This window comes from Myotis davidii, unplaced genomic scaffold (assembly GCF_000327345.1).
Source record: "Myotis davidii unplaced genomic scaffold, ASM32734v1 scaffold332, whole genome shotgun sequence".
Lineage (NCBI taxonomy): Eukaryota > Metazoa > Chordata > Mammalia > Chiroptera > Vespertilionidae > Myotis > Myotis davidii.
Window position 1 is genome coordinate 4701746 of NW_006285779.1, and position 12278 is coordinate 4714023.

General features: G+C 46.5%; 1 protein-coding gene and 1 long non-coding RNA gene across 2 annotated transcripts in view; one reads left to right on the plus strand and one right to left on the minus strand.

Annotated features, from left to right (window-relative positions):
- CPN1 (carboxypeptidase N subunit 1) overlaps positions 1–8201 on the plus strand; it is a 21722-nt gene extending 13521 nt beyond the window's left edge. The window contains exons 6-10 of the mRNA XM_006756562.2: positions 1–92; positions 236–375; positions 2503–2602; positions 5436–5554; positions 7927–8201. Coding sequence (XP_006756625.2) covers positions 1–92; positions 236–375; positions 2503–2602; positions 5436–5554; positions 7927–8001 — 526 coding nt within the window. The 3' untranslated portion in view covers positions 8002–8201. The remainder of the gene's footprint in view (positions 93–235; positions 376–2502; positions 2603–5435; positions 5555–7926) is intronic.
- Positions 1–9573, minus strand: part of LOC107181961 — a 12434-nt gene extending 2861 nt beyond the window's left edge. The window contains exon 1 of the long non-coding RNA XR_001512677.1: positions 9260–9573. This is a non-coding gene — a long non-coding RNA (uncharacterized LOC107181961). The remainder of the gene's footprint in view (positions 1–9259) is intronic.
- Positions 9574–12278: the final 2705 nt, after the last annotated feature.

Genomic DNA, 12278 nt, shown 5'->3' on the forward strand with positions numbered 1-12278 from the left:
TATGCACATGTGGATGCACCATGGCTGGAACTGTGGGGATTACTTCCCGGATGGCATCACCAATGGGGCTTCCTGGTATTCTCTCAGCAAGGGTAAGGGGAGGAAGTGACTATCAAGGGGTAGAATAGAAGGTAACCAGGTGTGTGTGGAGAGATTGTGATTAAAGAGAGTTGAAATTGCCCGTCGGGTGGGAAACTGGTTAGAAGTTCAAATCTGCCCCTGCTCTTTCCTCTAGGAATGCAAGACTTTAATTATCTCCATACCAACTGCTTTGAGATCACGCTGGAACTGAGTTGTGACAAATTTCCCCGCCAAGAGGAATTACATCGCGAGTGGCTGGGTAATCGGGAAGCCCTAATCCAATTCTTGGAGCAGGTAACACTGAATTCTTTAACTTTTATGGCTACGGAAAGAGAAGGTATTTCCAATGGTAGGCAAGGTTTTCTGTGTGGCTCAAGTCTCACTTTTGCTCTGGCTCATCAATATATCTGGGCTTCTTCTACCAATGAGATGTATCCATTCAACATTACTGAGCAAAACTATCCATCAGAAACTGTACTCTATGCTGGGGATTGTGCATATACAGAAACAAATGCCCCGATCAATATGGAGTTAATATTCTAGTGAGAAGAGATAGACAAACAATAAGCAAAGTAATCAAATAAATCTCATAACATGCTAAATGCTATGAAGAGGCCTTACAGAGGAGGTGACCTTTAAGCAGACTTAAAGGAGGGAAGGGAGAGACCATGCAGATGTCTGGAGAAAAGGGGGTCCCTCAGAGAGGACACAAGAGTAACTGCAAGGCCAGCAACAAGCACTGAACGAGGTGCAACACACCAGTCACCGGGGAAACGCACATCAAGCCCACGGTGAGCCACCGCCGCACACCCATTAGGGCGCTGCTTTAGAAATCACACAAACAGTGACAGAAAACGGCGAATGGCGGCAAGGATGTGGAGGAATTGGAACCCTTGTACGTTATTGGTGGGGATGTAAAATGGTGCAGCCGCTGTGACAAACAGTACTACAGTTCCTCAAAAAAATTAAAAATAGAATCACCGTATGAGCCAACAATGGCTTCGGGGTAGATACCAAAAAAACAAAACAAACCCCCCCCCAAAAAACAACAAAAAAAAACAAACAAAAAACTGGAAGCAGGATCTTAAAGAGATATTTGTTCATAGCAGCAGTATTCATGAGAGCCAAGAGGTGGAAACAATCCAAGTGTTCAATGAGAGATAAATGGATAAACAAAATATGATATATACATTAAATGGAATATTATCCTGCCTTAGAAAGAAGGAAATTCTGGCCAAGTTTGGCTCAGTGAAGGGTCCTGAGTTCAATTCAGTCAAGGGCACATACCTTGGTTGCAGGCTCCATCCTGGCCCTGGTTGGACTGCATGCAGGAGGCAACCAATCGATGTGTCTCTCTCACATTGATGTTTCTCTCTGTCTCGCCCCCTTCCTTTGACTCTTTCTAAAAATCAATGGCAAAATATTGTCAGGTGAGGATTAACCGAAAAAAAAAAAGAAAGAAAAAGAAAAAGAAGGGAATTCTGCCACATGCTACAACATAAATAAACCCTGTGGACATTATGCCAAGTGAAATAAGCCAATCACAAAAAGACAAATACCTTATAATTTCACTTATATGACATATCAAGTGTAGTCAAGCCCTTGCTGGTATGGCTCAGTGGATAGAGCGTTGGCCTGAGGGCTGAAGGGTCCTGGGTTTGATTCCGCTCAAGGGCACATGTCTGGGTTGCTGCCGATCCCCAGTAGGAGATGTGCAGGAGGCAGCCGATCAATGATTCTCTCTCATCATTGATGTTTCTCTCTCCCTCTCCCTTCTGCTTTGAAATTAATAAAAATATATGTTTTTTAAAAAGAGTGGTCAAATTCATAGACAGAAAGTAGACTGGTAGTTGCCTGGGTCTGAGAGAGAAGGCGATGGGACTTGTTTAGTGGGTATAGAGTTTCAGCTTTAAAGAATGAAAAAGTTCTGGAGATTGCTTGCACAACAATGTGAATATATTTAACACTACTGAACTCTACACCTAAAAATAGTTAAAATAAGAAATTGTATGCTACATGTATTTTATCACAATTTAAATTTTTTTAATTAAAAAAAATACGAAGCCAGAACACTATTGTGGCTGTAATAATCACAAGGGCAGGGGAGAAGGTAGCAGGGGATGAAATCAGTCAGCTAGCTGAGGCTGTGGCTTTAGAGACCGTCACAAGAACTTCACTGTTGCTCTGAGTTGGGTTGGAGTATGACACGATTTGATTTAAATTTTAATGGGGCTATCCTGATGGCTCTATTTAAAAGGGATTATTTGGTATAAGGAGAGGGGACAGAGAGACCAGTTAAGGGGTTATTAGGCTAATGTTTGTGAGGTTAAATGCGAAAGCATATGAGACAGGGCTGTGGGGCCTCTAAAACACTGTACAGTGTTTTATGATCACAGTTATACCGTAAGTTTTCTCTAACAGGTACACCATGGCATCAAGGGAATAGTGCTTGATGAGAATAATAATTATCTCCCGAAGGCTGTCATTGCTGTCAGTGGGATTAACCATGATGTCACCTCAGGTAGGTAGCCACTCCCTCTTCTTCAGCATCACCAGGAGGCCAAATTGTAAGCCAGTGAGACTCACGGGGACATTACATTGGGGGGAGCGGGGGGCTGGAGGAGGGAAAGGTAACAGAAATGGGAACAGTGAGTTAAGAGGCCAGAACCAGGAAAATGCAAATGTCACACCTCCCTCAGCATCAGGAGCCACTGCCTCATGTCACTTTGTCAGGGGTGTTTTCTGGGTTTGCAGCTAGTAATAGTAATAGCTCTCATACTGGCGGGAAAGGGGTAGAAAGAGAAAGGACTGTAAACCGGATGCTTAGTCTTGTCCCTGCCCCAGGTGTGTGTGTCACGACACCTCCATTCAGGACAAAGCTAGCAAGCTGCAGCCTATAAACCTGGTGCAGGGCAAGATTGACAGGACCTCCGACATGGTTCAGAACATCTCATGCACGATGGTGTTACAAACGGCCCCAGCCCCATTGGATCATGCACATCTTGTAGGGGTTTTAGTATTGTTTTTGTTTTTGTTTTTTAAAAAATATATTTTATTGGTTTTTTACAGAGAGGAAGGGAAAGGGATAGAGAGTTAGAAACATTGAAGAGAGAAACATCGATCAGCTGCCTCTTGCACACCCCCTACTGGGGATGTGCCCGCATATTGTTTTTGTTTTTAAAGTAACGCAGTGGCTACCAATGGTTAGGGGCAAGTGAGACCTGCCTGCCTCGATACCAGCAAGGCTCAGCCACAGTCTACCACACCAGCAGACACCTTACAGCTCAGACAGTCTGTTGAAACTGGATGAAATCTCAGCTTTAAGGAGATAACTCATGTTCTCTAAGATGATCCCAACATACCTTACATGAAAGGCTCATTCAAGGCAAAGGCAGTGTGATATTCTCAAGGCAGGATTCACAAGGAAGCATCAGACCACTGGCTGGGCCCCGGACTGTTTAGAGATCAAACCTCAGGTGTCCCGAAGAGCTTCAGGGCTTGCTAGACTTATTCCTTATTCACACCAAGGGTGGGGAATGCCTCTGGAACATTCTAGCCAATCGACATATATTGAATACCACTGATTTCACCAATAAGGGCCCATTTCCAGTATCCATTATGCTGAATTAATAACTTGCTCATTTTACCTCTGTGGGGGGAAAAACCTCATTGCTAGCACTCATTATCCTACTTACAGCATCTAGTGTTGATTAGAGATAAAGATGGCTGATGCCCTCATAATAGCTGCTTCTGGAATTGGGCCTTTCTTTTTTTTCTTTTTTCTTTTTAATTAAAATGAGGGTTTCTTGACCGATATCATGGTAGTACGAAGCAGGGAAAGAACAGGATCGCTGGGTCAACTGGAAAGAAAGAAAACGAGATTGATTTTGGTGCTCCCAGCAGTAGGGCCCGTGGACTTACTTATAATGAAGTCTATCAAATTATCTGTGGTGAAGGACACCTTTATCTGTGGGTCTTTAATTCAGTATTCTATCTTTTAAATAACCATGTTGGGTTTGAGTGTATGACTGTTATATGCAAATACTGTTTAGTTTTTATTGGAATTGGGCCTTTCTGATACAATCCTAGCCACCTCACCTGGATGTGAGCCCTTGGTTAAGAAAAGGATAGCCCTGGGGTATGACTTAAACTGTCCAACATAAGCATAATAAGACACTGCTTTTACTAAAATATATTAAAGTAAATTACAGACATTTAACAGGGGCCAGAAAAGAGACTTTCTCACTGTTTATGGACCGTCTCACTCTTAATTGCATTTATTTCAATTATTCATTGCTGGACACTTAAAAAGAAATTTAAAGGCATGGTCACAATTGGTTCAAAAGAGATGTGAGGTCAATAACCAAATTGCTACATCCCTGCCATAGAGCGACAGGCCTCTTTTTGAATTTTATTTTTCTCTTTTAGAGGTGATGGAAGATATATTGAAAATAGGATTCTCAAAATCAGACCTTCAGTGGTCATTCAGTCCAGCCCTCCCACTCAATGTAAGATTGTACGTGAACCACACCACGGAGACAGCAGGTTGTCCAACCCAGGCCACCACGCCCGTTGGGGCAGCTGTGCACTGCACAGCGGTGTTGCTTCCCCAGCGCCCTCCACGGTCTCTGCCCAAGTCCTCACAATTCCCTAAAGCAGTTCATTTCCTGTGTGGAAGCTCCATGTGTCCCAGTAGTCTTCGCTTCTGTCTAGCAAAATGTTCCTCCCAGCAACTTAACCCCAAAGTCCCCCTGCTTATTTCTTCATGGTGGCTTTCCAGGTATTGAACCCGAGGTCGCATGCATTCTCTTTACCAAGCAAAGGCATTCACAGATATTCAACCTTCCTCCCAGTGACCCTTTCCTGGACATGAGTTTTTAAAAACACAGGGTCTAGAGTCAAACACCATATTCGCAGGGCAACTCCTGTTTCTGAGGAGCTGGGGCCCATGCTCCTCTTAGGTAAAGTAGCCTGTGATTGTTTTAGATCTTAACCGGTTTCATTACGCTATTAAGAAAAATCAAGCTTATGGTCGGCTGAAACCCTCAGATCGCTTTTTCATATAAAGACTTTGCCGAACCGGTTTGGCTCAGTGGAGAGAGCGTCGGCCTGCAGACTGAAGGGTCCCAGGTTTGATTCCGGTCAAGGGCATGTACCTTGGTTGCGGGCACATCCCCAGTAGGGGGCGTGCAGGAGGCAGCTGATCGATCTCTCTCACTGATGTTTCTAACTCTCTATTCCTCTCCCTTCTTCTCTGTAAAAAATCAATAAAAAATATATATATTTTTTAAAAAGACTATATATCTGGGGCAGTTTCTAATCAGCAGCCTGAGTTATATCCTTGTAACCTTTAGGTGATCACGGTGACTACTTCCGGCTGCTGCTTCCAGGCACCTACACTGTCACTGCCACGGCACCTGGCTTTGACCCAAAGACTGTGACTGTGACCGTGGGTCCCGGGGAACCCAAACGGGTGAGTTAGGCTGACTTGTACCGAGCGTGTAAAGATCACTCATACTGCGTCACAAACAACCAATCGCACAGCTCTACTCTTTGCCAGTCTTTCCTCTTTCGCCATAAAAAAGTCTCATTGCTCTCACACGCTAATTTTTCTTCCATCACTTTCCTGTTATATCCTTCCCCACTTCCTTTTGACTTTTCCTTTTCCTGTTTAACAGCGCACTGGTTAAAAGCACTGTCTGCTTCTCAATCCAGCTCCCTCGTCCACAGACTGTAGACACATTAGCCAATGGCTCTCATCCTCACCTTCTTCGTCTGTAAACTGGTGGCAGTGGTACCGCCTTCACAGGAGATTGAAATGAGAACCTGCACGTAGAGCATGCAGTACAGTGACTGACACCTAGAAGGTGCCCGGCAAATGTTAGTTCTCAAGGTCCCAGAGACCTTGCCAGATGCACGGGTTCCCAGGGGCTGCATTCTTCTGTGCCATCAGCAAGGACTACCACCAGATGGCACTCTGCCCCCTTCTAGTGCGCCATGTGCCCAGACCCCTTCCTTCCCACTCGCCTCAGCAAGAACCAGCTGACATTCAACTTTCCATGGCATGTTTTACACGAGAAGCAAAGAGTGTTCGTCTATAAGCCTAAATCTTTTGAGCTCTAGTCATATTAGATTAGGATCTTAAAGATAAAGAGGCTCAGTGATCACTCCCTTCTCCTGCACATTGTAAATGACTTCCATGCAGAGGCAGAAAGCCGCGTAACTCTTCCACTGTAGCCTGTTCCCGGTCCCAATTTCCCTTTTTTTCTTATGATACCCTCTGCTCCTCATCTGCCCTAAAATCAAATGAACAGTTAGGCAGCTGTATGCATGTGTCTTGCATTAAAGCAAGTCTATTGGTTATGCTGATATGCATGCATACAAGTTCTTCGGTTGATCTCTTACCCCCCACCCTCCGCTAACCAATGGACACAAGACACTGCATGTGCCAGAGGGTAGGGGAGGGGGGCTGGAAGGGGAGTCAATGGGGAAAAAAAGGAGACATATGTACTACTATTTGTAATACTTTAAACAATAAAATTAAATTAAAAAAAATAAAGCAAGTCTATTCAGGGCCAAATGCAACCAACTGCAAATCTTGAGTGACATGCGCTGCTTCAAAATATTTCAACTCCTGTGTGATATGGCCTTTCAATAAATTAACATAACCCATTAATATGTTGTTTCTTGGATACAATTCCCAGATTCCATAACAACTAAGAATCCACTTAGTGATCACAGTAGAGTCTTCCCATTCTAAAGCAGAGATCCACTGGCTGGGGGCGAGGTGGGGGAGGGGGAGAAAAAGACCCCTGACTGGGTGGTTTTCACGTTACAATGAAGACCCTCTCAGACACCTCCCAGCGTCGGGGTTCCCCCTCTGCTTTCCCACAGCCTTCTAGATGTCACATTTCTCTCATGGCCCTCTTCCTTTTCTCACTTCGTTGCTTCTTGTTTCTTTTCTAAATTCCTGTATTACTCTCGAGCCATTGGTGCTGACTTCCCTGACTTTGGGGAACTAGCAGAAAAGCTGACTGTAGATTTTTGTGGAAGGGGCAAGAAATCATCCCTGGAGAGCCCTCTTAGTCACAAGTTTTCCCACACCCAGCGGCTTCAGCAGCTCCCACTGTTCCAGGGGCTTGGAAGCTGAGGGCGCCTCGGGGAAGGGTGGTTCGAACACTGAGCCACTCCCTCTCCCTGTACTTCCTGGGATGGTTCTGCAGCTCCTGCACAGCCAGCATATCCCAGCTTGTTGGTCAGTACCATCATGATATCTGTGTGCCACAGCCGGAAGCGAAGTTCCCAGGTATTACTGGAAAGGATGCATTAATGCGCACGGCAATTTGGAATTTAAGAATCCATATTAACAGTCTATCTCATCTCTCCGATCTGTGTTTCTCAACGATGGTGGCAGGAAGTTTAGTTCTGAGGATCTGCAGCGAGTGCGTGCCGGAGCACGTCACCTGGGATTCACAGTCAGCGGAAAGGGGTTATTATGGCACCATCAACCTTAGTTCTTGTCCGAGGCAACAGTATTGGCAAAATCGTGGTTTGAGTTGTAGGCATAATTTTTTTCAAATACATATAAAGTGAATGAATATTAAGTTCATCCAGGTATACCTTATGTGTCACCTTAGGTAGCACTTTGGGGGAATATTAGCCAAGCCTATATGACACCACCAGTGCTGCTTGGGATCGTTGCTGTGATAATTCTCCTGAGTCCCCTGCACTCCGAACCTGCAACTGTGGTGAAACAGGGTCCACACAGGTCTTCCCCCAATTTCAATGTCAGGAAGTCAAAAACCGCCTCCTCTGCTCTCCTAGCATCCTCTTCTTTTCTTCCAGGTTGACTTCCACCTCAGGAGAAGCATCCCTCAAGTAACCGAGTCCCCGGCGCAGCACCTGGAGGCAGACTCTTAACCAAAGCAAGTACACCCCCGGTAGCCAAGCGAAAAGATACGGAGATGGCAGCGGCCGAGTCCCTGCCGGAAATCTCAGCGATTCACTGCGGCCCAGGGAACACTTCAGAAGGGCTTTGGTGCTGCTCTCTGATCACATGAAGCATTCTTTCTATTTTATCATCTGGGACATATTTAAATATAAACATATTCAGGACAATTCAGGATGGTCTCCGTCTATTCCAGGTGTAAGCCCTCCGATGCGCTCGTACAGAAACTCAGCGGTGTTCAGTAAGATTTTCCGATTGTGAGGGATGGTGTAGGTCCCGAAGGCTCCGTGCCAGTCCATATGCATCCAGAGACTGGTTCTGGCTGGCTGGCCACTCTGTCACATAGTCTCTCGCACAGAGGCTGCAACGTCATAGGTACTCAAGGAAGATTTCTGAATGAACAGCTGAAATGCTGAGATGAATGAACCACCATTGATGTTGTTCCCATAGCAAGACCCGGTGAGCAAGTCTGAAATCCCAGAGTACCCTTTCAGCAATAGCCAGTAGTTTCTTGATAAGAAAAGGATTTCACGTACAAACACCTCGTCCCACTGCTACCCGTTTTTGTACATGGACATGTTAAATAATGTGCATATATATTTTTTTAATCCTCACCAGAGGATATTTTTTTTCCATTGGTTTCTTGAGAGAGTAGAAGGGAAGGAGGAGGAGGTGGGGGAGAGAGAGAAAAAAACATCCATGAGAGACACACACACAATGATTGGTTGCCTCCCACATGCATCCCTACCGAGGCTGCAACCGAGGTATGTGCCCTTGACTGGGAATCGAACCCTCCACCCTTCGATCCCCGGGCCTATACTCTGAGAAAAACTGTGCATTCTTTACACATTTTCTGGGTCTGCAACTGGAACGCAGATGTTCCTGGAATAGCTCTGCCCTGCCCCGTGTCAGCGATACAGAGCACTCCTGCTCATTTCCCAGAACGAACTCATTTGTTCTAAAAGTGCCACTGAGCACAGTAGATGTTACTAAAGATTGTGAAGGGATGTGTAGTCTTGCATCACACGCCATACAGCACACCAGTTCATAACCCCCCACTGGGCATGATGGGGTTCCAACCCCCTGGCCCCAGAGCTTGGTAGGGTTTTTTTTGGCATGTACCCCATTTCAGGGCTCAGCCTCAGTTAGGGCAGGTTCCAGTTTCCCCCACTTGCTTCACCGCCCTCATCTCTTAGCCTCCCCGCTCCCCACCCCTAGCCTCTATCTAACCCAGCCCTTTCTTAACATTGAGCAAGTTAGCTCCTCTCAACAAGTAGCCCTGCCCATCAGAAAACAGAGGTGCTGTGGCTGAGACCGCCACCCCCTGCCGGACGCCATTCAAGATGAGGGTTCACACATGACTTATTTTTCTGTTTCTCAACCAATCGCTCCATCTCTGGTCAAAAGGAAAGCAGAGGAAAAGGTATCTTTCCCCATTTGGAAAGGGTATTCTCTCCTCAGGTCATTAACCCTCTCTCTACATTGTTTTTCCTTCCTTCCTTGTGGACAAGCACGACGGGCACAAATACTAAAACAAGAGAAAATGTAAAGCATGTCCAGAGACTAGGGCTCTTCTCTCTTTTCCAAAGGATCAAAATCAATAAACAGTAATGCCCACCCTCTTCTGTCCGCCTTCAGGACATGGGGAAGGAAAACCGGGAGCAGGAACCCGCTTTTATATCCAAACACAGTCTCCCACCGTTTGAACCACCATAAGACCCCAGCACAACGCTGTCAGGTTTTTACCTGTTAAAGACCCGGGATATGAATTCACAAATCTGCCCCTCCACCTCCTCCTCTGACACCATGGCAACCGGAGGCAGCTGGGGAAGCCACCTGTGAGCTGGGCTGAGTGGAGGGGGCGGTGGGCTGGGGTAGGGATCTCTGCTCCCCCTCTCTGAGCCTCAGTCTTGGCATCTAGAATATGGGCACAGCAGCCGGCTGTGGGCTCCTGTCAACCCAGGTGCTCCAGGAAGCCCAGGCCCAGGCAGGACTCCTTAGGGCAGCGGTTCTTAACCTGTGGGTCGCGGCCCCTTTGGGAGTCGAACGACCCTTTCACAGGGATCACCTAAGACCATTGGAAAACACATATATAATTACATATTGAGAACTGCTGTTCTAGGGGCTCCTGGGACTCCTTTGCTCCTGGCCCCATCCCTTCCACCTCCCCCTCATCTTCACGTGGCCTCTCCTCCATCCTCACCTGGTTCCTCCTCCATCTTCAGGTGTCCCCTGCTCCGTCCTCTCTATACCCACAGGCCTGTGTCTGTGGCCCATTTGGATGCAAGGCAGTCACCCCAGGATGCAGACGGGCACTTGACTTCATAAGGAGCTCCGTGTGTTTGGGAGAATTGGGAGGAGGGCCTCCGTAAAATTAAATTTAAAATTGTATCGAAATATGACTATTTTGGTTTTATAAAAGTATCTCTACCCATCTGTTCATTAAAAAAAAAAAAAGTTCCTGGCAGAAGGAATAGCAAGCTCAAGTACCGTGTGGCAGGAATGGGCCCAGCTGGTTCTTGCATCTCTTGGGTTTAAGTGTGTGTGTGTGTGTGTGTGTGTGTGGTGTGTGTGTGTGTGTGTGTGTGTGTGTGTGTAGCTTCCTGATAGGTCTAAGAAACAAGACAACATCCAAACCTCATTAAGTCTAGTTATAAGTGAGCCAACGAGATTCACTTTTTCCATGTCCGCAGAAAATGCCCCTAATCGTCCTGGCCATTTCACATACAAGTACTGAGAAAGTGGGACAGCCTGGACTCTGCCATCAGATGGGAGAGTTCAGTTCAGGTGTCTGGAGTATCATCTACGCATACGTTGTACTACGATTTGCGCAATGCACACGCTCCCAACGCATCCTGCACTGACAGGCGTCATGCCCACCTCCTGCCTGAAATATTCCCACGTCAACCCTAACTCCATTCTGGCTTATCAACCACGAGCAAACATTCCCCCTGAACAAGTGCCTAAATACATATCAGTCCTCTTCCTCCTCTTCCTCCTCCAAAAAGTTATTTTCCACTATTTATAACGGCCCCCCTCCCCGCCCCGCCCCCTTACCTTCCCTAATTCCTTCCCTCACCCTCTACTGGTCCTCCCTGCACTCCTTCCCCTCAGGATCTTTCCCTCTCCTGCTTTCTTTCTCTCCTGAGAGAGACACACACACAATGATTGGTGCTCCTTACCCGCCTCCCGTGAAGGCCCTATCACTTGTGGGATGAAGCATCACCTAGAAGCAGGGACCGTGGCTCATTCCTGGGTAGATGCCAGCCGTGGAGGAGAACCCCTCGGGGCTGGTGCTTGTTTCCGGGGCCACACTGCTTCCTATTGCACAGTCCCAGGAAGAAGGCAAGTAAAATGATCACTTGGATCCATGTCTGCTCCCCAGGAGGAGGGAGGAAAGGCCCCCTTGACTTCCCTTTAGATCGTCCCATGTGAGGCCTCTGGAATAAACAGAGCTTCCTGGGCGTTAGATCAAAGGAGTCGGGTGAGTTTCTTTAAATCCCTTCTGGAATCAGATGAGGTATAAATAAACTAAGAAATAAAAAGATTACAATTTTACCATTTTTGTTTGTATATCCAAATAAAGTATATTTCACACACTGTACTTTATAGAAAACGCATTTCAGACTGATAACAAAATTTTAATAGAGGGTGCCATGGACTGAATGTTTTTGTGCCCCCAAAGTTTATAAGTTGAAGCCCTACTGTGATGATATTTGGAGGTGGAGACTTTGGGAGGCAGTTAGGTAATGGCAGTGGAGGAGCCCCCGTGATGGCATTTATGTCCTTAGAAGAAGAGTGCTGGGGTCCAGCCCCAGCAGGTCCAGGGGTCCCCAAAGGTGTGGACGGAGTCGGCAAAGAAGGAATGACACAGAAGCAGCGTTCAGGTGATCATCATAGCCGGGTTCTCTTGTCAGGGTCTCCAGCCAGGTTCTGTAGCCAGTCCTCCAGCCAAGTTCTGTCTCCAGCTAGGTTCTCCAGCCAGGTTTGGTCGCCAGGTTCTGTAGCCGAGTTCTTCAGCCAGGTTCTGTCTAGGACCTTTTGCCATGTTCTCTCGCTAGGTCCTGTCTCTAGGTTCTGTTGCCAGTTTCTGTCCAGGATCTTTTGCCATGTTCCGTCTCTAGGTTCTGTCTCTAGGTTCTGTGTCCTGTTGTCTTGTTACATCTGTATTTATACCAGTTGATTCCAATCCTACTTCCAGGCTCTATCTTTCCAAGAGCTTAAGCATGATTGTTCGTAGTTAAAGTGA